The 20895-nt window shown below is 34.5% G+C and overlaps 2 protein-coding genes across 3 annotated transcripts in view; both read left to right on the top strand.

Annotated features, from left to right (window-relative positions):
* Positions 1 to 4156, top strand: part of LOC118195031 (prostaglandin reductase 3-like) — a 58040-nt gene extending 53884 nt beyond the window's left edge. For both annotated transcript variants that reach the window (XM_035366264.2, XM_035366263.2), the window contains one exon: positions 3893 to 4156. In XM_035366264.2, coding sequence (XP_035222155.1) covers positions 3893 to 3943 — 51 coding nt within the window. In that variant the 3' untranslated portion in view covers positions 3944 to 4156. The remainder of the gene's footprint in view (positions 1 to 3892) is intronic.
* A 10845-nt stretch (positions 4157 to 15001) lies between these two features.
* LOC118195030 (prostaglandin reductase 3-like) overlaps positions 15002 to 20895 on the top strand; it is a 68801-nt gene continuing 62907 nt past the window's right edge. Inside the window, exon 1 of the mRNA XM_035366262.2 lies at positions 15002 to 15142. The gene's annotated coding sequence lies outside the window, so the exon portion shown is untranslated. The remainder of the gene's footprint in view (positions 15143 to 20895) is intronic.

The raw sequence follows: 20895 nt of genomic DNA, 5'->3' as shown, positions 1-20895 counted from the left end.
TTTCCACTGAGAATAGTTTGTAGTTGTGGACTAATTTTACTTGTACCAATTATTAAAAGAGATTTAAGATGCTCATCAGTTAATTTAGATCTGTAAACATTTTTTGTGTACTTCATTTTGGAGAAGGTCTTCTCACACAAATAAGTAGTACCAAAAACAGAAAACAGCCCACGAGCAAATTTATGCAAATTATCAAATTGTGTCAGTGGAAGACTCTTATAAAATTCCAACAAAGATGAGTTTTGATATTTGTTCTTAATTATATCACTGCACTGTAGATCAATCATTTCCATTTGAAGTTCCGGGGCTAGGGTTTCAATGTCAGTATCAAAAGGATTCTGAAAAATCTTAATTTGATTCGCAATGGCATCAAAGTCCGAGAAACGAGTATCAAAATTTATTTTCAAAGCACTCAAAGTTTCGATTGCAAAATCGATAGGAAACTCAGTCTCAGTGGTGTGGCTGAATATTTCACATGTTTTAAAATGTGAAAAACATTTACTTCGTAGTTGTGATTGAAACAGTATCAATTTCTTCCGGAATGATTTGATATTAGTGTATAAATCAGGAAGATGCTGGTTTTCTCCTTGCAATCTCAAATTCAGTTCGTTCACATGTTTTGTCAAATCAACATAGAATGCTAACTTCCACAGCCATGCGTTGTTTTGTAATTCAGTAAGAGGGCGATGCTTTTCATTCAAAAAAATTTCGATCACTGCTCGAAGTTCAAAAAAGCGCTGAAGGACTTTCCCACAACTAAGCCAACGTACGGCAGTATGATAAGGTAAGTCATTTTCTCCAATCTCTTCAATAAATTGTCGGAATTGTCGGTGATTCAGCCCAAAAGATCTGATAAAATTAACAGTTGATATGACTGGTTTCAGAACTTCAGACATATCCAAACATTTTCCGCACAAAGACTGTTGATGAATGATACAATGTAAGACTAATGGTTTTGAACCACCGTCATTTTCTACAGCCTTTGACACAAGAGCGACGACTCCTTTATCTTTCCCACTCATGTTTTTGCCTCCATCAGTTGTAATACATTTCAAGTTTTTCCATCGAAGGTTCTTTTGATTAATGGCCATTTCAACTCCTTTAAAAATATCTGTACCAGTAGTTGTGCCATGAATACTATACATATCAAGAAGTTCTTCATGCATTTCATAGCTTTTATCTACTCATCGAATATAAATCAACACCTGAGCAGTATCTGACACATCCGTTGACTCATCCAAGGCCAAAGAAAACCACTCAACATGTCCATTTTTGTCGAACAGTTGAGAGGATATATTTTCAGCGATGTTTTGTACCCTTAGAGCCACAGTGTTTGCTGACATACTGACAGTTTTTAATAAATTTACCTTTTCAGGGCATATTTCTTCGGCTACTGCAATTATGCATTCTTTTGCAATTGCAATATGCAAAGGGATCATTTCTCCATCGGTGAATGGTTTTCCACGTTTTCAATTTCAAGAGCCACACGAAAGCTGGCACGAGTTGCAGCCTCTTGTTCAGTTTTGAGTTTTGTAAATGGAGATTGCTGCGATTTCAATCCGCGCTTCATAGCTTCAAATTTTTCTGTCGCAAACTTCCTGTATATTTTGAGTAATTTTGAAAATGTTTTGTTTCATAATGACGTTTAATGTTATATTCTTTGAGAACGGCTATGCTTTCATTGCAAATCAAACATAGCGCCTTGTTACTGGACTCAATTACGAAATACTGAATGTTCCACTGATCTTTGAATTTTCTGCATTCACTATCAATTTTTCGCTTCTTTTCCATACTACTAAATCACACACAAAAGCAACAATACAAATCAAAATACTGTTACAAAGATGTCTTAAACACGCACAAACACGTTTTAAGGAGGTACGCACTATTTTATTTCACAACAGTGTCATAGGAACTGACTTCAGTACGTGCTATTAGCGCCATCTGTTAGCGATAGAAGGTACTACCTATTTCCACTTGTGTCCACCAGATGTCGTGTCACGTTACTCCTCCTGGCTCGTACTCTACGACTAATCTAGAAATTACAGATAATGACAGGAAAATTAATGCAGTCAAAAGTCGTTAATCCGGACTCTTCGGGACTTCGGCGATTCCGGATTATCGATTTTTCCGGATTATAGATCATCAGTTTAAATCTCGTAAGATGGCATGCACAAATTCTAAAATTTAAAATATGAAACCGTATTTTAGGAAATAAAGAACAATTATGATCTAAAGGGTATCAAAATTTACAAAAAAAGAAGCTTAATATTTATTTGTTTACTTTATTAAACATTTCTTTCAATGTAAGTTGTTTCGTTTTATGTGATAATACTTTCTCTTTAATTCTATAAACAGACATAATTTCTTGTTCAGTTAAAAAGCTCCGCTGTTCAAGTCCCCTAATTGCTGTGCCGAGAATACCGACTAACTTGTCAATCGAAATTTTTTCGTTTTCACTAACCTCTCTGTCACCTTCTTCATGTCTTTATTCACTTTTTGTTTGACGGACATCGAGACATACTTTCGTTTTGTAGATCCTTTGGGAGCTCCAAATCGGAAATTGGCATAATCGAAAGTTCAAGTTTACTTTTATAAAATTGCTCTTACAATCTGCAAAAAATAATAAGCTGCATCCAGTTCGAAGATTAAGGTATAACGCAAGCATCAACATTAACTGAAATATATAATTGTATAATTTTAGTTTATATCGTCCGTTATACGTTAAACGCGCACGCGAAAACGTATTCTGCACTTGCGCACACGCATATGCGCGTGCGCGTAAAGGTCTTACGCGCACGCGTAAACGCCTATGCGCATGTGTCAACGCGGCGCATGCGCAGAAAGTTTTCAGCTTTGAGGTTCGGATTATAGATCATTCCGGATTATGGGTGTCCGAATTAACGACTTTTGACTGTAATATGCAGTGTTGCCGTTTTGCGGACTTCAGTCCGATTTGCAGCCTTTTTTAAACGTTGCGTACTTTTTCGGACTTTTTTTTTCATCAGTGGACTATTTCACTTTTTTACCACCGGCAACAATGATAATATGGTTTTGGCCCTCGGAACTTACTGGAGTAATCAGTATGGCCCTAAGGCTGGAAAGTTTGGAGACTCCTGCATTAGACTAATGACACGCTTTCTCCCAACTATTCATATTTCCTCAGAAATCAAAACAGCTGCAAAATCTGTCTTAAAAGAGTATGCTGCATCATAAATAACTATATTCCTTTGTAATAATTGCATTAAAAATACGTTAAACAACACTTTCAGTTTTCACTTTTCTTCATTAAGAGGAAATCGTATCCGAATTTCTATCCGAAGCTAAAAAGCTAGAATTTAGTTTAAATCTTTTGAAAAAGTAAAAGTTGGGAAAGTTAATATTGGTAAAGCTAGGTATTATTTTATGCAGTATATAGTAAATTTATTTTTATATGCAATATACCAGGGTTTCTTAAACGTTTTTCAGTCGCGACTCCCAGGGCCCCATAATATTTACTGTGGGACCCATAAGTATTGCACAAATCCGACACACGCGTGAGTGAAACTGTCAATTTGTTCACTTGTACTGTAATATACTATTGCAGTTTTCGGTCGTTAACTTTAATTTCTAATTTTAAGACATAGAACAGTGAAAAATGTGCAGTGCTAAACAGATTCTAGGGTTGGAAACGATGAAAAATTTATTTGTTTTGCACATTCAAGCTCTAAACCAAGTTTCCTTTTAAATCACTTTAATTTCTCATGAGCAATGAGAACATTCAATATGGGACGATCACAAGCGCAAAATTCGAGAATCCCCTTGTGGTCCGCGGACCATAGTTTGAAACGCTGACTTACGCTATTCTTTATGATAGGAATGTTTAACTTTTTGTATGTTTGTGTATTTTCAGCATCTGCACAGTGGAAAAAACATCGGAAAAGTTGTAGCTAGAGTTTCATGAAGATGTGAGGACTATACCGCATTTTCACAATACCTGGTTTCCAATCAGACAAGTGGCGAATAGTAAAAAAAGAAAAAAAAAAAAAAAAAAAAAAAGAGATTTTGTAAATTAAAGTATTAAAAGATAAATTGTATTGAAATTGCCGGAGAATAATTCTTTTTACATTCAGTTTAACATTGGATATTTGAAGAAATAAAAAAACAATGATTCAGAGTTTGATGTTCTTTGACTCCTTATTTTTAATCTATTTAACACTTCATTTATTTTTTAAATGCATTCAAGTTTAACATAACCCACAGTAACTTAGATTATTCTCAATTTATATAAAAATTGTTGATTCGAAACCTTATGAAACTCAGACTTATCTACATTCATGTCGACAATTTCAAGGCAGACCGTGTACAGACGCTTAGGGCAGATTGGTCTATATGCTCGTAGACCTGTAAGATGCGTTCCACTTACTGCAACTCACTGTCGCCTGCGGTTAGCCTGGAGTAGAGAGCATGCATTGTGGAAACCGCAACAGTGGGCTTGTGTGATGTTTTCCGACGAGTCCGGGTTTAGCTTGCAATCTGATTCTCGCCGGAATTTCATATGGAGAGCTCCAGATACCCGTTACCACCAAGAAAACATCATTGAACGACACCGTTACGGTGGTGCAGGAGTACTCGTTTGGGATGGAATTATTCTGGGTTCCAGAACTGACTTGCATGTTCAAATTGGAACCATGACAGGCCAAATCTATCGGGACGTCATTCTGGAACAAGACGTACGTTTGTTTCGGGGCGCCATGGGTGCACAATTTGTGTTTATGGATGACAACGCCCATCCTCACCGTGCAAACATCTTAAACGAATGCCTTCAATCGGAGGATATCACCCGTATGGACTGGCCAGCATTCTCACCGGACTTGAATCCAGTACAGCACGTGTGGGACATGCTTGGCCGACGAGTTGCAGCCCGTCAACCTCCTCCTACATGTCTACCGGAACTTCGGAGAGCATTGCTTTTTGAGTGGTGTAATATCCCCCAAGATCAGATCGATAATTTGATACTCAGCATGCCTAGGCGTTGTACGGACTGCATTGCATCGTCTGGAAGACATACAATGTATTAACGATCACACCAAGCATGTAATATTGGTTTTTTGTAAATAGGGTTTTTTGTAATTTACTCCAGGAAGAAAAAATCGCTAATTTTTTTAATAATATCAAACATATAGCATCTTTTTTTGCTCTTTACCTCTTGTTTAATAAATAAACTTTACAAATAAGTCAAATTTTTTTTGCTTCTAACTCTTCCTTTGCCTGATTTTGCATTATCCGTAATTTATGGTCATGAGTGTAATAAGACGATTGTATAGTTTTTGATATCAACGATTTCGCCCAATTTCTGCATGAATACAAATATGTGAAGGACAGTAAGTACCTTTTCAAAATTTAGCAGGAAATCGAGGCAATGAGAATTCAAAGTATCAATCGTATTACTTAAATTATTCCTTTCGAAAGCAAGTGTTGGTGCGCTGATTTATTAAAGTAAATTACATATTAATGTACATACTAACCAGATGTTTTGATTTTAAATCCAAAAGCTATCAAGTCAATTTTTAATAGTGATTCTTTTTAGAGGGGATGCAGGGTTTAAATACTATTTCATTGTGAAAGAATTTTTCTCATTCACAAATATTTTTAATGAGGTAATGTAAAATTTTAAGTACTGTAAATATTTCAAGCAAAAAGCAGTTTTTTTTTCTTATTTTGTTCTAATTGCATTTTTATAAAAAAAATTATGTATGTTTGATACGACGGTAACTGTGAAATTTTTAAAACTGAGAAAAAGCAATACGCTCTAAAACAAATTTATTTTTTCGATGTGTGAATATGAACTCTTTTATGCCCGAAGCCGATAATTTGTGGCAACAATTGCAATTTATCTATCGTAGAATAAATTTTGAAAGGAAGAAAAATGGAGGACGTGACACAAAAAATCATATCTCGATACTGCTTACGCGACAGCAGTATCGAGATATGATTTTTTGTGATTTTAAAGGGGGGCAATAAAAAAGAGTTCCTTCAACGCATCCAATTAGTAGGTGGAAGCGAAACCCCACTTCGCGCAACTGTATTCAAACTGTATTCAAGGGGTTTACAGAGAAATCTCGCAGAAGCCGAAATTCTCTCTTAGACGAAAAACATACAGAAAGTCCTTTATCAGCTGAAATGCCAGAAAATATGTCGGCCATAAAAAAAATGCCAAGCAGTGATAATTACTGTACCTACCAAATGATACACAAGGAATTTAACGTTGGATCCGAAGCTGTACATAAAAATATTAATAAAGAACTATATATGGAAAAATTAGTTTATCGTTGTGTTTCTCATTAACAGAACACAAAAATGTGCAGCGTGTCAGACTCAATCAAGGAAATTACTTAATGATAGTAGACATTGCATTATTTCAAAAATCATAACTGGTGACGAATGTATGTGCTGTTTTTTGATATTCTAAAAACGTTTTTTGACAACGCTCTGATTCAAGAATGTAAATTATGAATCTTTGAAGATGACAATGTATGCAGTTTTTTTCAGAAGGACAGGACTAGTCAAAACCATCAAATTAGGAGAACAGAAGACAACTAATACACCTAACTGATAACTGACAGCATACTAATACATCACCAAGTGCCTCCCAGACAGAAGCGAATATTTGAGAGCTCATGCTTCACAGTGATAATGCATCTTCTCATTGAGCAAGTTTCAAGTCGAATTTCTTGGACAAAAGCACATCAAAGTGATAGAATATGCTACTGTGCAGGTACAACGCTTCTGTTCCTTTAAGAAAAATATGCCAATCATTCCTCGCAGTTTTGCTACTTCCGAGATTTTCACAGCATATTTCTACAGCTGTTTCTCTAGATTTGGCCTCAATTGCGAGATGACACGTTTGGTGTTACAACTTCGCTAACATTTTATCTCTTCTCGAGCCATCTAACTGTTTCTTCACAACTGCACGTACTCAATTACACACAGTATTTTGAAAATGATATTCGCTATAAAATGGTACTATTCCTCAGAAAAATATGCGACATTATTCACAAACCCTTAGATATTTATAACAGCTGGCTTATTCTAGCTTGTTTCGAACGACGACAGCCTTTCAGCTTATTTAATTATATATACTTATATTATATTTAATTATATATATATATATATATATATATATTCATACTTGGCCCAGCATGACAGAAAACTTTCTTAGCAGTTGTCAATCAGTGCAATATTTTATTCAGTACGAAGTCTATCGATTCAGGCATTCAATTCGTTTTTGAAGTTGAATCTATCAAGCCTTTTTTTTCCTTTGACAACATGATAACGCGCAAAAAATTTAACTTAGTAACAGAAAGATTTATCGCAAACCTTTTAGTGTTTCCTTTTGTTCCCTGATAAGGTTTATCACCTTATTAAATAAAAAATGGCTTACTTCTACTCTTTTTTTTTACTGCACTTTTGTTCTTTATAATTTTCTCTTATTCATCAATGCAATTGTTTGAAAACTCGTTCGACTCGTTCGTTTATTGATATTAATTGAAGCTTTTTTTCTTACGTTATCTTACGTTTTACTTCTTTCTTTTTAAACTTTTTAAAAAATTTTGCTCTAACCATTTTGAGAAATTTTCTTTAATTAAAAACTGTTACAAAACTTTTGTTGTCAAGCAATTTTTTTTCAGATTCTTACGCACATTCTCCCTAGCTCGGATTTTAATTGATTGGATTTTTTGTAATTTAAACAATCATGTTATTTTCTACCTTAGTAATAGAATTAATTTCTCAGTCTTTTGTTTTTTAATTCTGATTTTAAATTTTAGAGAACTTATGAGATTCATTTTCAGTGTAATTTAATATTCATCGGCTAACTTAAGACAATTTTAAAATTTCGCATTAAAGGACACAAATCTTACTTCAGAAATGGAGAAATTAGTAAATCTCTTAATGTTATTTTTGTTTTTAAATCTTTGCTTGCTTTTCAAAAATGGAAAACATTCTTTCGATTAAGGAATTAGGCATTCTGAAAGCCTTTCTTATTTATCAAGAGGTCGAATAGGAATTTTGCCCATGTGTAAGGTGAATATATGAGCCATTTTCTCTTATAATGTTCTCCACGAAGGAGGTAATAAATAAAATAAAATTTAAAAATGCATAAATAACAAATTTGAAATGCAAAATTTGGGCTAAGTGAACATGTTTGAGTAGGATCTGGTGGCTCTAGATACCCTGATTTTTGTACAGTGTGAGGAATGTACATACCTATATACAGATTCTTATAAGAATACAGAGTATTTTGACGTTCTGGGAAATAGGCCTTTTATTCTGCTGCAAGTAGCCGAGAGTCAGGTTTAATAATAAGCAGTGAGATGTGTCTCAGAAACATTTAAATTTTGTTTTGTGCGACAGACGGCAAAATGCCGACTTAGAATAATTACTGATCATTTGCGGTGCAGTCGTAAGTTATAAAGAATAGAAAACAAGTGATGCGAGAAATTGCGGGGATTGCGTGCTTCAGAGTTGCGAAAAAATGTAGGGGTCGTTTAAACTTTTGATTTCTCTGCATTCGGCTTTATAGTCAGAAAAATATAGAAAAATTGAATTCTCTGAATGAATGTAATTTTGGACTAGAAAATTATTAAAAGATAAATTATAAGTGGCAATTAACAATGGGCACCGCTTAATATGACCACGTCATTTCCGACCTCATTTGACTTTATAAAGCGGTTGAGTTTATATGCGGTGCTTGGCCGCACGCAGGATTAGGAATAAAAGTTGGACCTTTTCAGGGGGATATAAAAATAAAATTTTTAAAAATAGACTTATTTTACATGAGATTTCAATAAACTTTTATGGACGCAATGTGCACATAAGCGAACATCTCTCTCCGTGCATACGGTCCTACTGCTGAGATTAATACTCTTTTTCATTATGCTGTTAAATGTGTAAATTACATACACTTTTTTTAAAAATAAAACTTCGATATTTTTTCCTTGGATAGCAAAAGCCTTCTTAAAGCAGAAAAACTGTAATTATTTCACCATGTTGTACATATCAATACAATATGTAAATATATCAAACATTATTTAAAAATTTATCCCCTAGCGTCTGTTACATATTTCTTGTTAGTAGCTTTTCAACGGTGGTCTGCTAGACACGACATTGCTTGCATCTTTCTGTACCTCCGCCTTTAATTTCAGATTTCTTCTCAAAGTTTGTAATGCTTGTCGTGTTGGTACTGGATCAAGATTTTCATGTTCGCACTCGCTTTCATTTTCAATAATTCCTTTGTTTTCTCTAATAACCTCGATGATCTCTGCATCTCTCTTTTCGTGGCAAATCTGGGTATTTTCATCGTTTCCCAAATATTCGAGGATGGTCTGCTCATGCATTTCTTCATTATCACGCTTATCTTCCGGCACATCTTGAGAGTTTCCAGAAATTTGCTTTGGATGGCCTTTTTAAAACAATTTGAAATCGTTTGCGAAGTTACTTCATTCCACGCATTTAAAATAACATGCATGATACCTAAGAGAGAAATCGACTTAACAATTTTCTTAGAAGAACGAACTGCATCGGTCGTATCTGTTTCATCAATAACATTTTGAACCTCTTCCTTCGTGTAATGATTCTTAATGCTTTTATAAAAGCATGATCTAATGGCTGAAGAATGGAAGTTGTATTAGGAAAAGGAAAATTAGTTTATGTTCTTCTTTATGTTCTTGTTATGTTTATGCTGTTAGATCTGTTGGATGGGCAGCGCAGTTATCTAACAAGAAAGCCACTTTTTCTTGCTCAAGTTCTTTATCCAACTTCATAAGAAAATCACTAAAAATTTTACTTGTGATCCAAGCATTTTTTTTTTTTTTCTATAAGTCACAAGCAAATACTTAAAGCCATTTAGACAACGAGGAATTTTGCTTGCACCGATGACTACTGGAGTTTTTTTAACTTTTCCACTGATATTACATGTTAATAACACAGTACCACGTTGTTTAATTTTTTCACAGACAGATGATGACTCACATTAAAGTGTGCTGACCTCTCTCTGTCATTCTATTCTAGTTTTTATTCCTGATATACTGGCACCGAATGAGCCTTAAATACATCTTTCTTTTACAATGTATCCCCCCTTATGACCACCCGTTTGCTTTCGCCTTTGTAATTAACAAATTCTCCTCTTCTTCACCGCATTTGCGACGGTACCCTGACCGTTATGCTAATTGTTACAAAAGAATACTAGTTGAGTATGCGATCTTTTCTTGGGGTAGTGATTCGTGATTCTGAATTGAAATTACAGTGTTCTCGTGATATTTAAATATATAAAACGTAATGTTCTATAAAAAACCATGCGCGGGTTTCGAAATAATTTTGGGTGGTTTCGATTTTTAAGTCGGTATGCAATGTTCTGTTCGTTATAAACAAAGGAGTGTTAGCCATTTGCCTAAAAACTATATTTTGCAAAATTTGAATTTGTAGAGATCTGTTATACAGATCCTCTTTACCTAATAACAGAGATATTCCTTTATTATTATTTATTTTCTTTTCGCATGTTGAAATGATAGATTTCTGGTAAAATTCAGACTATTTTTATGCTCAAATAAATAATTATTATTTTATGTCGAAGTGCACAAAATTTTCCGTAAAACTAACATTATTCTAAAGTTAATAAATAAATTTATTTTTCACCTACCTATTGCAAGCAAAATTGTTATTTACAATACAAAAAAAAATCAGCTATAATATCTAAATGTTTGAATAAAATAAATATACATGCACAAAACAGATACGTACAATAATAACAGATTGTAGAAAAAACAATAAAATATTCTAAGGTACATAACATAACTTGGCATGGGTCCAGTCCTTGAGCACTGATCTTTTGGCGTATTTCCATTATCTTTGGATATAGGTGACATTGGGATATCACCAGTCTTTTGAAGTTAAGATCTAGATTGGTAGCTCTCCAGATGTGCAGATCACTTGTAAGAGGGCAGAAGAATAGTTAATGGTCTGCATCTCCTTTGACTCCACAGACGCAGTTGTCGCTATTAGAGAGGTTCGTTTTGAGAAAATAATATGGATATGGGCCATGACCGTAAGGTAATTTATTAGAAAGGTCTTAGAGTTTCTGATGTCTACGCTGATATTTGGAAAGGACTAGTTGAGTGCACCTGCTTGTTTTGGCGTTATTTTTCCTTTCTTGTTACCCGTGGCTTAAAATTTGTTTAGGATCTGCCGTAGTTGCGATTTCGGATGCTTGAAGTTGAGGAACTCAACTCGTCTTCTTGGAAAAGAGCTATTGAAACATGCCCGATTTGTGAGCTTTCCTAAGATTTAACACAGTCTTGCCTAAGTAACATTTTCTCCCCAAAATTTTAATCGCCTGAAGAAAATAAGAGAACAGATATTTGGGGAACCTCAACATATTGTTTTCTTATTTCTTGTGATCCAATAGACTGCGTAAGTGAAACAAATGCACGAAAGTAATCCGTTTCTGAATTTGATCTTCAGACTTTTCAAAAACTGACTGGATACCGTCAGTGATTTTTTTTTTTTTTTTCATATGCAATCATAGGAAACTACTTCTACTTAAAACATTCTCTCAGAAGTCCAGGAATCCAAATCATACATTGGTCAAAATTCAGGAAAAAAATCCTATCATCGAGTGCTGGTGCAGCAAGGGGGAAATTAGCATCCAACCTGAGATGCTAAAAATTCTCCTAATCAGAACATTCCAGAAATGTGTATGGAAAGGCTTATAGCATGATGATCATGTTTTTCCCGCTGCTCAAAAGCGATAAACTCGCATTAAATGTGAAGAGGAGACTTTACCTCTCAATCATAAGAATGCTTCTTCAGTCTGGGCAAACGCCAGCGAAAAGGTTCTCCAAAGCAAGGCTCTAAGGATCATCACAAACGCTCTCTATTTCATTCGAAATAGAAGCCCGCATTCAGATTTGAAGATGGAATCTAGTAAAGAATTCATCACCAGGATAAATGAAAATTCCCTCAACAGATTTATAACGAACAACCCCGCAAACTTCGCTGCCATTCTGACGTATGAGATTCTGGAGGAGGATATACTTATTAGACCTTATACTGCTTATTTGCTTCACTCAAATCCATGTGACCACGATAACTAGTGACAACACAATAGTTCTGTGCGCTCACAAATTTTCTTGAAATTTGTGCTTCTTCAAATTTGCAACTCTAAAAGACTATTTCACGTCTCCCTCATATGGAATGTAATTTTCAGTGCATTTTGAGTGGTCGTTGTATATAAGTTGCAAATAATCACCCCCTCCCCATCTCAGGATTCGACGAAGGAACCCACCTGACTAGCTTCCAAGCCTCCGGTCTGCATTTAAGAGACAAAGGGCTCCAAACTTCTTCCCCGACAAATTTTTCTCATAGAGCATACACTGGTGTGCAAAAATTAAGGACGAAGTCGAAAAATTAGCATATCAGCTGAACGAAGAGGCAGAGCGGACAGAAAGACCAATCAGGAGATTAAGTAAAGTGATGTACGGTAGCACATGCGCAGATATGCAGGTAGACGTAATGGGGGAGTGTCTGAGTAGTATAAAGCATGTTGTCGGTGTAAGATCAGTATTTCTGGCAAAGAGATTGCACGCCGTATAGCAGTTAAAATCACACCGAGTTGCTGCCTCAGCGAGAAATGGCGAATAATCAATCTGTTAGACGGCATCTGGATGCTTTTACCCGAGGTCGAATCATTGGGAAGTTGGAGGAAGGCCGCAGTGTGATGTGGCTGCAGAGTTCGGAATTGCTCACAGCATCGTTTCACGACTTTGGAGACAATTTCAAACTACAGGAACAGCTTTCCGGGGGTTTAGTAGTGGTCCCGCAGATGACCGGTATATTGCCTTACAGGCCAGAAGAAACAGGCGGCAGGCAGCGGGAGAAATCGCTAGACACACGACACAGGCGACTGGACGACCGATATCGCGTTGTACTGTGGCCAGAAGACTGCACGGTGGTGGTCTGTTTGCACGACGCCCTGTACGGTGTGTACCTCTAACGCCTGCCCATCGGAGAAGGCGTTCTCTGTGGTGCCGGGAACAGCGGAATTGGAGAGACAATGAATGGAGACGAGTACTGTTTACAGATAAGAGCAGATTCAGTCTGAGTAGCCATTCTCATCGCATACTCATCTGGAGAGAGCGGGGAAGCCGCAATCATCCCTCGAACATCATTGAAAGGGATGGGTATGGAGGTGGTGTTCTCGTTTGGGGAGGCATCATGCTTGGTAGTCGTACAGACCTTCACATCTTCGAATCTTCGACGCAGGTTCAGTCAACGGGACCCGTTATTGTAACGAGATTCTTCTTCCATATGTTCGTCTTTTTAGAGGCGCTATGGGTCCGCTGTTCCTTTTAATGGACGACAATGCACCATGTCATCGCACAGTAGCTGCCGAACAGCTCTTAGAAAGCAAGGATATTGAACGTATGGATTGGCCGGCACGATCTCCGGATCTCAATCCCATCGAGCATGTATGGGATTTTCTAGGCAGACGCTTGGCAACTCGTACCTTACCACCAGTAACGATTCCGGAGCTTCGATTGGCGCTGCAAGACGAATGGGCAGCAATGCCTCAACAACTCATTGACACCCTCATTGTCAGCATGGGCAGACGCTGTGAAACCTGCCTAGCAGTCAGGGGAACCTGCCCTATTAAAGACCGGATGTTTCTTGCTGGACACCCATCACAGGGATGTTTTGGCCTTCAGTCGCATTGCTCTCCATGCTACTTTTTCAATAAAGCTTCTTTTTATCCCTCTGATTTCTCTTTTAGTAAGTGTTGCTTACATTACGGTATTAAATGGTCTTATCTTCCGGTATTAAATGTGTTGATTTGGAAAGCTTTTGTACAAAGTTATATTGAAAAAACCGTCTTGTCCTTAATTTTTGCACACCAGTGTATATTTAATTGCGGATTTCAGAAAGGTCAGGCTCTAAACGTGAATCTCTAAGGTAGAACAGGGAAAAATATGTCTTGCTGTAAGCCAATATACCGACGAAAGTATCAAACTTTCTTGAGTGAAAGAGTGCTTCTGACATTTGCGCGCTAACAGCACGAATTAAAACAGCACGATTTTAACATGATTAAAATCGTGCTGTTTTAATTATAAAGTTTTAATTCCTGATTTTAATATATGAGGAATGTTTTCTTAATGTTAATTAAACTTAAATTAAAATATTATTTAAAATATATGCATTTTATTTAAATACCTTCTGAAATCAAAACTTTTTTTAGAGAGAAAAGTCCATATATATACCGAAAAAATTTTATCTCCTACCCCACACCATGTCATGGATCATTTCAGAAGTTAAGGTTAAAAAATTCTATTCACAAATGAAAATTAAAGTCATTCTTTTTAACCGCCAAAGAAAATTTTGTTGATTTTATAATACTTTAAAAATACTCGAAAGCTTCTATAGGATCTTTTATAGAAAATTTAAGCAAGGAAGCTAATTTAGGATCCTTTAGAATGATATAAACTGCATCTAATATTTTCAACAAAATTCTATTAGTTAATTTAATATATGCAGATTGAATATATATAATTCTATTAGTTGATATATATATAGCACATTATAGAATATTCTATAGATGAGACTTTTATAAACTCTGAAAGCATTTTTATAGAATTTTTGAACAAATCTGTATAGAAGGTATATACATATTTGTTGATAAAATCGCTATGCATGCTTCTAGAGAAATTAAATCTAAAATGTTAGAGAATTCTATAGAAAATTTCTGACCTAGTTTATAGAAATCAGAGCCTTAATTCTATGGAGTTTTTCATGGAATTCTAAAAGACATTTTCGTGAAAGAAGTAGGTTTGAAGTTATACATACAGTTTTAATTTTATGCATTTAACAGTGACTGCGTTTGTATCCTTGAAAGTTACACGCTTTACTAATTTGAGCAGACATGCTGCTGTAGCAACAACAATGCGTCTACAGTTCAGAAACGCAGCGTAAAATGAAACCCTGTCACGTGACATGCGTAATGACAAGGTCTTATCAATTTTTCTCTGTTGGCGAGAGTAAGTGGGCGTACATCTGGGAATCTTAATTTGATTATTAGCTTGAGTCTTCTCTTCTTTTTTACGCGATCTCGCCGGTAAGTTGATTTCAAACATAGATTCATAATTTGAAGACATAATGTAATAATGTTAATGTTGAAGATGTAATGTAATAATTTGAAGATGTAATATATATAGATAGTGAATATGGAATTTTGTTTTAACTATTTCCAATAAAAACATTTTAAAAGTTTGCGTTTTGATGTTAAATATTGACCTACCATTATTATGAAGGAAAATTAATTTTTGCTTTTGTGAAGCAGGGTCCTGCAGCACATTTGATCGTATAAATTTTATACACCTGCTGCTGTTATATTAATCAGTATGTAAAAAATATTGAAAGCTTCTCTTTTATGTAAATTTAATTTTAATTGGAAATCTGTACTCTAAAACTAAACAATACTTTTATAAAATAAATTTTAGGAGCGGATAATGGTTCATATCAAATGTTTAAAACAGTTAGCATTACATATACGTATGTGCAGGCATTAAATATAAAATCCGGCTTATGTTAGCTTTTCTAACAAGTGAAATGAATTAAACTTTAACGAAAAATTTTTCACTCAAAGCTTGCTTCTTAGAAGAGATAAAGTACTTATATTTTGTCAACTAACTTAACATTTTTTTAAATTAATAATTCCCTTTATTTTTAATTCAAAACAGGAATTTAGTTACACATATTAATGCGGAATAAAATGGATTGCATTATGTTTTTGAAATCATTCTAGTATCATAGCTGTTCTGTATTTTTGAAATATTCTGATATCATTGCTCTTCTGTTTTATGCAATCAAGGCTCCTGTAATACAAGATAAGATAACTCCTGTAAGAGTATAGATGCATTCGTGAAGGACTTCCTAAGAGAAACTGGCTGGTATTTACGTTACATACGAGGAAGGAAAATTAATTTTCCTTCCAAACCAACGATGTAGCCAGCCTGTTAGCCTGCGTTCGAACCCACTGCGGGCCAGACTACCAGTATTCAGCGATCATAACAACCTGCCTACTAGTAGGGGCACTTGAGTTTTTCTTGCGAAAGAACTGGCTACAAGCGATTTTCATGGTTTTTTTCGTGTGTACAGGAAATACGATTGCCTTATTTGATCATGGCAAAGCATGCGAAAGTTATCTGCTTAAGGAGGGATGCCTTCTTGGAAGCTTTTCTATCCGCGTTATACACGGGGAAAGCACGAAAACGATCATGTAGCCAGCCAATTATAATAGAATCGAACCTAGGTCAAACTACCAGTTGTCAGGGACTTTACTTCTCCATCGCCATGAAACACGAAAGATTTTTCTTTAGAAAATCCTTTACTGAGACTTCTCTTTTAAAGCCTATCATCATCGGATGTGTCATAAATTAGCCAAAAAAAAATATGTTAAAATTAAATCTTATTTACTATTGTAAGTCTTTTGATTTACTCCTTGAAGAATTAAGTAATGTATGAGGTCTACTAGTGTGAGGCATTGGAGCCCTATAATGTGAGCGAGGACGCCAACGGCGAAGAAAAACAGCAAAACGGTTTAAAAGGATTACACGGAACGCTTATTGTACTGTATTTCAAAACGGATTCAGCGGAACCCGCTGAATGGTTTCAAAATAAAACAAAAGTCTTATTAGATTTGTGATATATGTGAAGGTATAGTTGTTGTGTTGTACTACTGTCAATAAAAACGTTTAAAAAATACAAGTTTATTTGATGTTTGACGCCAAATAACAGATGAAAAGAACTCACAATCATCGGTCACGACACCTAGCATATTCGAATGATTTTGCTCAACTATTCTTTGGATGTTATAATTATGCTATTTTGTATACTGCCTGACTTCATCGTAGAGCTTAAATTATTCATTCCCGAATTAATTAAGCTTCGTAGAAAATTGCTGAAATTAATACAGTTTACTGCTGAGGCTAGGAATATTTTCAAAATGGGAATTCTCTTTTAAAAATTGAGGATGTTCGATTATTTTTAAAAAATCATGCACTTGATCACTATACCAATATGCTTATTTAATATATTATATACTTGACTATTTTTTATGCAATGCGATTCTCAAATACTTTACTATTATTGATTATACTTAAATATACTGTCTTGATTTCTGTATATCCAGATAAATTTATAAAAAGGCTTACTGATAAGTCTAAAATCTTCGTAGGATTCCTAAAATTCCTTCTGTCCATTCCTGCCCTTTAATAACTCACTGGTGGTCTCGTCCGTAAGATTTTGGCCACTAGCCTAAGAATGACCGAGTGGTAAAATCGCTGAAAATGGGTAATTCGATCCGGCTTCCATTCCCGACGAAACGCTGCCTACGTGCGAGTTTTCATAGTTTTCCTCGAACGTAACATAAATAACAGGCGTAGGTAATTCCCCGCTCAGCGGCGGCAAAGCGGCAAAGTCACTGAACACTGTTAGTTTGACCTGGCTTCAAATCTCGGGGAAACGGGCTGGTTGCATGGGCGTTTTCGTTGCTTTTCCCAGGGCGTGCTCCACGAAGGAATCAATCTCTTTAGACAGAAAATCCTCGCTCGCTTTGCCGTAATCAAACCAAATGAACCCGAAAAAAATTCCCCCTCTAAATTAGGTTAGGATATCTGAATATAATATGGGAAAGGACACGAGGGTTATCTGCATAAGGGGAGAGATGCGTTCGGGGAGAACTTTCGAAAGAAAACTGGTTTGTATTCACGTTACATATGGGGGGGAATCATAAAAATCAACCACTTAGCCAGTTCATTCCCCTGGCCTCGAACCCGGGACGAGCTACCAGTATTCAGCCGCTCGGTCAATGTAAGGCCCTCGTCCACAGAGGCATACCTACTTCCTCAGGCAGAGAACTTTAGTTTACTTTGCTGCAATTGAAATAATTCAATCAACTGATCATTGGTGAGGCTTGGCCACTGGCGAGATTTTCAGTTTCAGATCTCAACAAGCGAATGAACTGGTTCACCGCAACTGAGATAGATAATGTTTGAGCCAAATGTTTGAGCACCGTAACGAAACGAGTTTGTGACGTCACGGCTGAGTGACCTTCGAATAGCCCCTTGAAAACCTTGCCCTTGGGAACTTGGGGCAAAAGATATATTATTTGCTTGGGGATCGGGGAGTGGTATCTTCTAAAGATTTCCATTGCTTCTAACAGTTGTTTGTCGTCTATTGTAACGTGCATCTGAGTTAGCATTCCTAAATTTTATATCTGTGAGTAATATTTACCTAATATATTTATTGTTATTTATCTGATGGAATTTTAAAGTATGAGATTTTTCATCGAATATAAAATAATTCCATATGTAAAGTAAGGCATCTAATGTTAATCATTCCTGAATACTGGGAAACTAATGGCGACAGTCTGCTTTCTTTCTGTAAGAATTTTTCAGAAGGCAGTAAATCTTTTTTCTTTTTTCCCGTATTCTATGTATACTTGAAATTAATTAGCATTCGTTTTTAAATTGATTTCCATAAAAAATTATTTATTCTCTAGTACCTTTGAAAATAATTTTATATTACTTGCCTACATTTTAAACTGCATTACATATAAATTTATTTAAAAAGAAAATAGTTTATTTTAGTATAAATACATACAAAGAAGTAATGATTTTAATGATTAATATTTATGCAATTCATTAAATCTTCTTAGTTTTCTAATGGTGATGTTTTTGTGTATATAATTATTATGCGTACTAAATTTCTGCAATTTTTAATTTGTTTAGTATTTATCACGTAAGCATTCCTATTCCTACACTAGAAATATATCCAGTGTTGCCGGTTTTATTTTGAAAGGGGGGGGAATTGAGTTATTTGAGGCATTACATTTGTTGCACATAATTAGTTTTAAAATTTCGGCTTTCGAAAAATATCTATCAAAATTAATTTATGTTCTTAGTTTTATTATGTAATATACTCGTACATTATGAGGAGACATTGGAAAACGATTGCCTTATTTTGAATACGAAATTTTATATACGGTGAAAAAATATATATTATATATAATAGAACATTCATTTGACAACTGACATAAACTGAGGATATTAAATATAAATAAATATTACGAGGTTGTTATTATACATTATTTTTATTAGTATATAAATATAAGTATTATGAGGGTATTAAATATAAGTGTGAAAATTAATTAAACCGCTTTATAATACAGCTAAAAATTAGATTTTTCATAAAAAAAAAATTATTCATGAAAGTAAAAATTTTTTTAAGTTTCGTATACAAGTACTGCATAGAATAAAAAATTTTTTCACTGTACCAAACATTGAGAAGAATTTTTTTAACTATATAAATTTTAAACAACTGCCTTTGTAATGTTCATTATTAATCAGTTTTTGTTTTGTGATATGTTCAAATAATTAATATGTAAGGATTATATTAATTTATCTAACAGTTAATTTTGAATTAAAGTTACTGTCCTATCGCTTCTTAATTTCAAGCTTACAACTTCCGGCCAGAGCGTAGTTTTAGAATCCCGATTGAACGCAAATGAGGAGAAGCATATTTTAACTCTGAAGTTCTACTGATTTCGTTAGAGAGAACCAGTGATTCTGACTAGCGCACGTTCTCTTTTTTAGGCTACTCTCTCTTAAGCTATTATTACGCTCGGCCGGACTTTAAGCCCTTCATAGCTTCGCCGTTAATTAGCGTTAAGGAACCAACTTTGTTAGAATCTTGATAGTTTCGGCTATATCTTTTTAGTTAAGATTAAGTTTAATTTCTCAGTTTCTTGAGTTCAAGCCCGAGTGAAGGCTTTATTGTAAAACTTCAAGAAGGAGTTCTGTGAAATTAATATGGAATAATAAAGGGTATTTAACCCTTTTCAAATTTTATTTTCTGTCTCACGAACTCAAGCGATCTTACAAATTAGAACCTTACAAATTATATTGTTGCTTTTGAAGTATAAACAAAATTGCATGTCATAAAAACATGCCTTTAAGTTTTTCAAAATCAAAACTTTAAATAAGAAAAATGATGCTCATTTGTTAATATTATCTCAGGTAATATTATTTTCGATATACGTCTCTTGAAACTAATTTGTACTGTACATGTTAAATATTTTTATTACTTACACTGTGGATTTTTTAAAAAATATTCGCGTGTCAAACAGTTCAAAAATCGAAGACAGTTTTACAAAGAAAATGAACATGAATAACATATTTGATTTAAATATGTATATTCGTTTAACACAAGAAGAATTAGAAGGAGAATTACAGCTAATTAAGACCTTTTTCTTAATACCTTTTCTCTCACATTTTACATCATCTAAGATCTATTTAAAAATTCAAAAATTATAACGCTTATAATTTTAAGGTGTAATTAAATTTCAACTAAATCCGACGTACATGTCGGATTTAATATGATTCTGACATATGTATTAAACTATCTTTAAAACTCATTGATTGCCTGCTTATCATGGCGATACAGTAAAACGACTAAATGATAAATTAAAAATGTTGCTAAATTTTTAATTAAATTTGATGTAATATTTTTTACAATTTATTTATTCCGTTGATATGAATATTAATAATAAGATTTTTTTAGTATAAAGCAATGTTTATAATCAAATTGGTGCAATGGAACTGTTTCTCAAAAAATTCAGTTTTTAAATTAATTTTAATTCAGCCATAAATCATTATGAAAAAGTATACTGTCGCAAATGCAATTATATTTAGTTGTTCATAAATATTTTCTCCCTTCAAATGAAATATTTGATGAAATTAGATTATACAGCATAATTTTTTAATATTTAGTCATATTCATCCGAATTTTAACAACTCTGTACGGTAA

This window comes from Stegodyphus dumicola, chromosome 1, assembly GCF_044657685.1.
Source record: "Stegodyphus dumicola isolate Sdum_Otavi_A_Nest chromosome 1, ASM4465768v1".
NCBI classification, from domain to species: domain Eukaryota; kingdom Metazoa; phylum Arthropoda; class Arachnida; order Araneae; family Eresidae; genus Stegodyphus; species Stegodyphus dumicola.
Note: the sequence above shows the minus strand (reverse complement) of the source record. Positions and strands in the feature narration are given on the sequence as shown.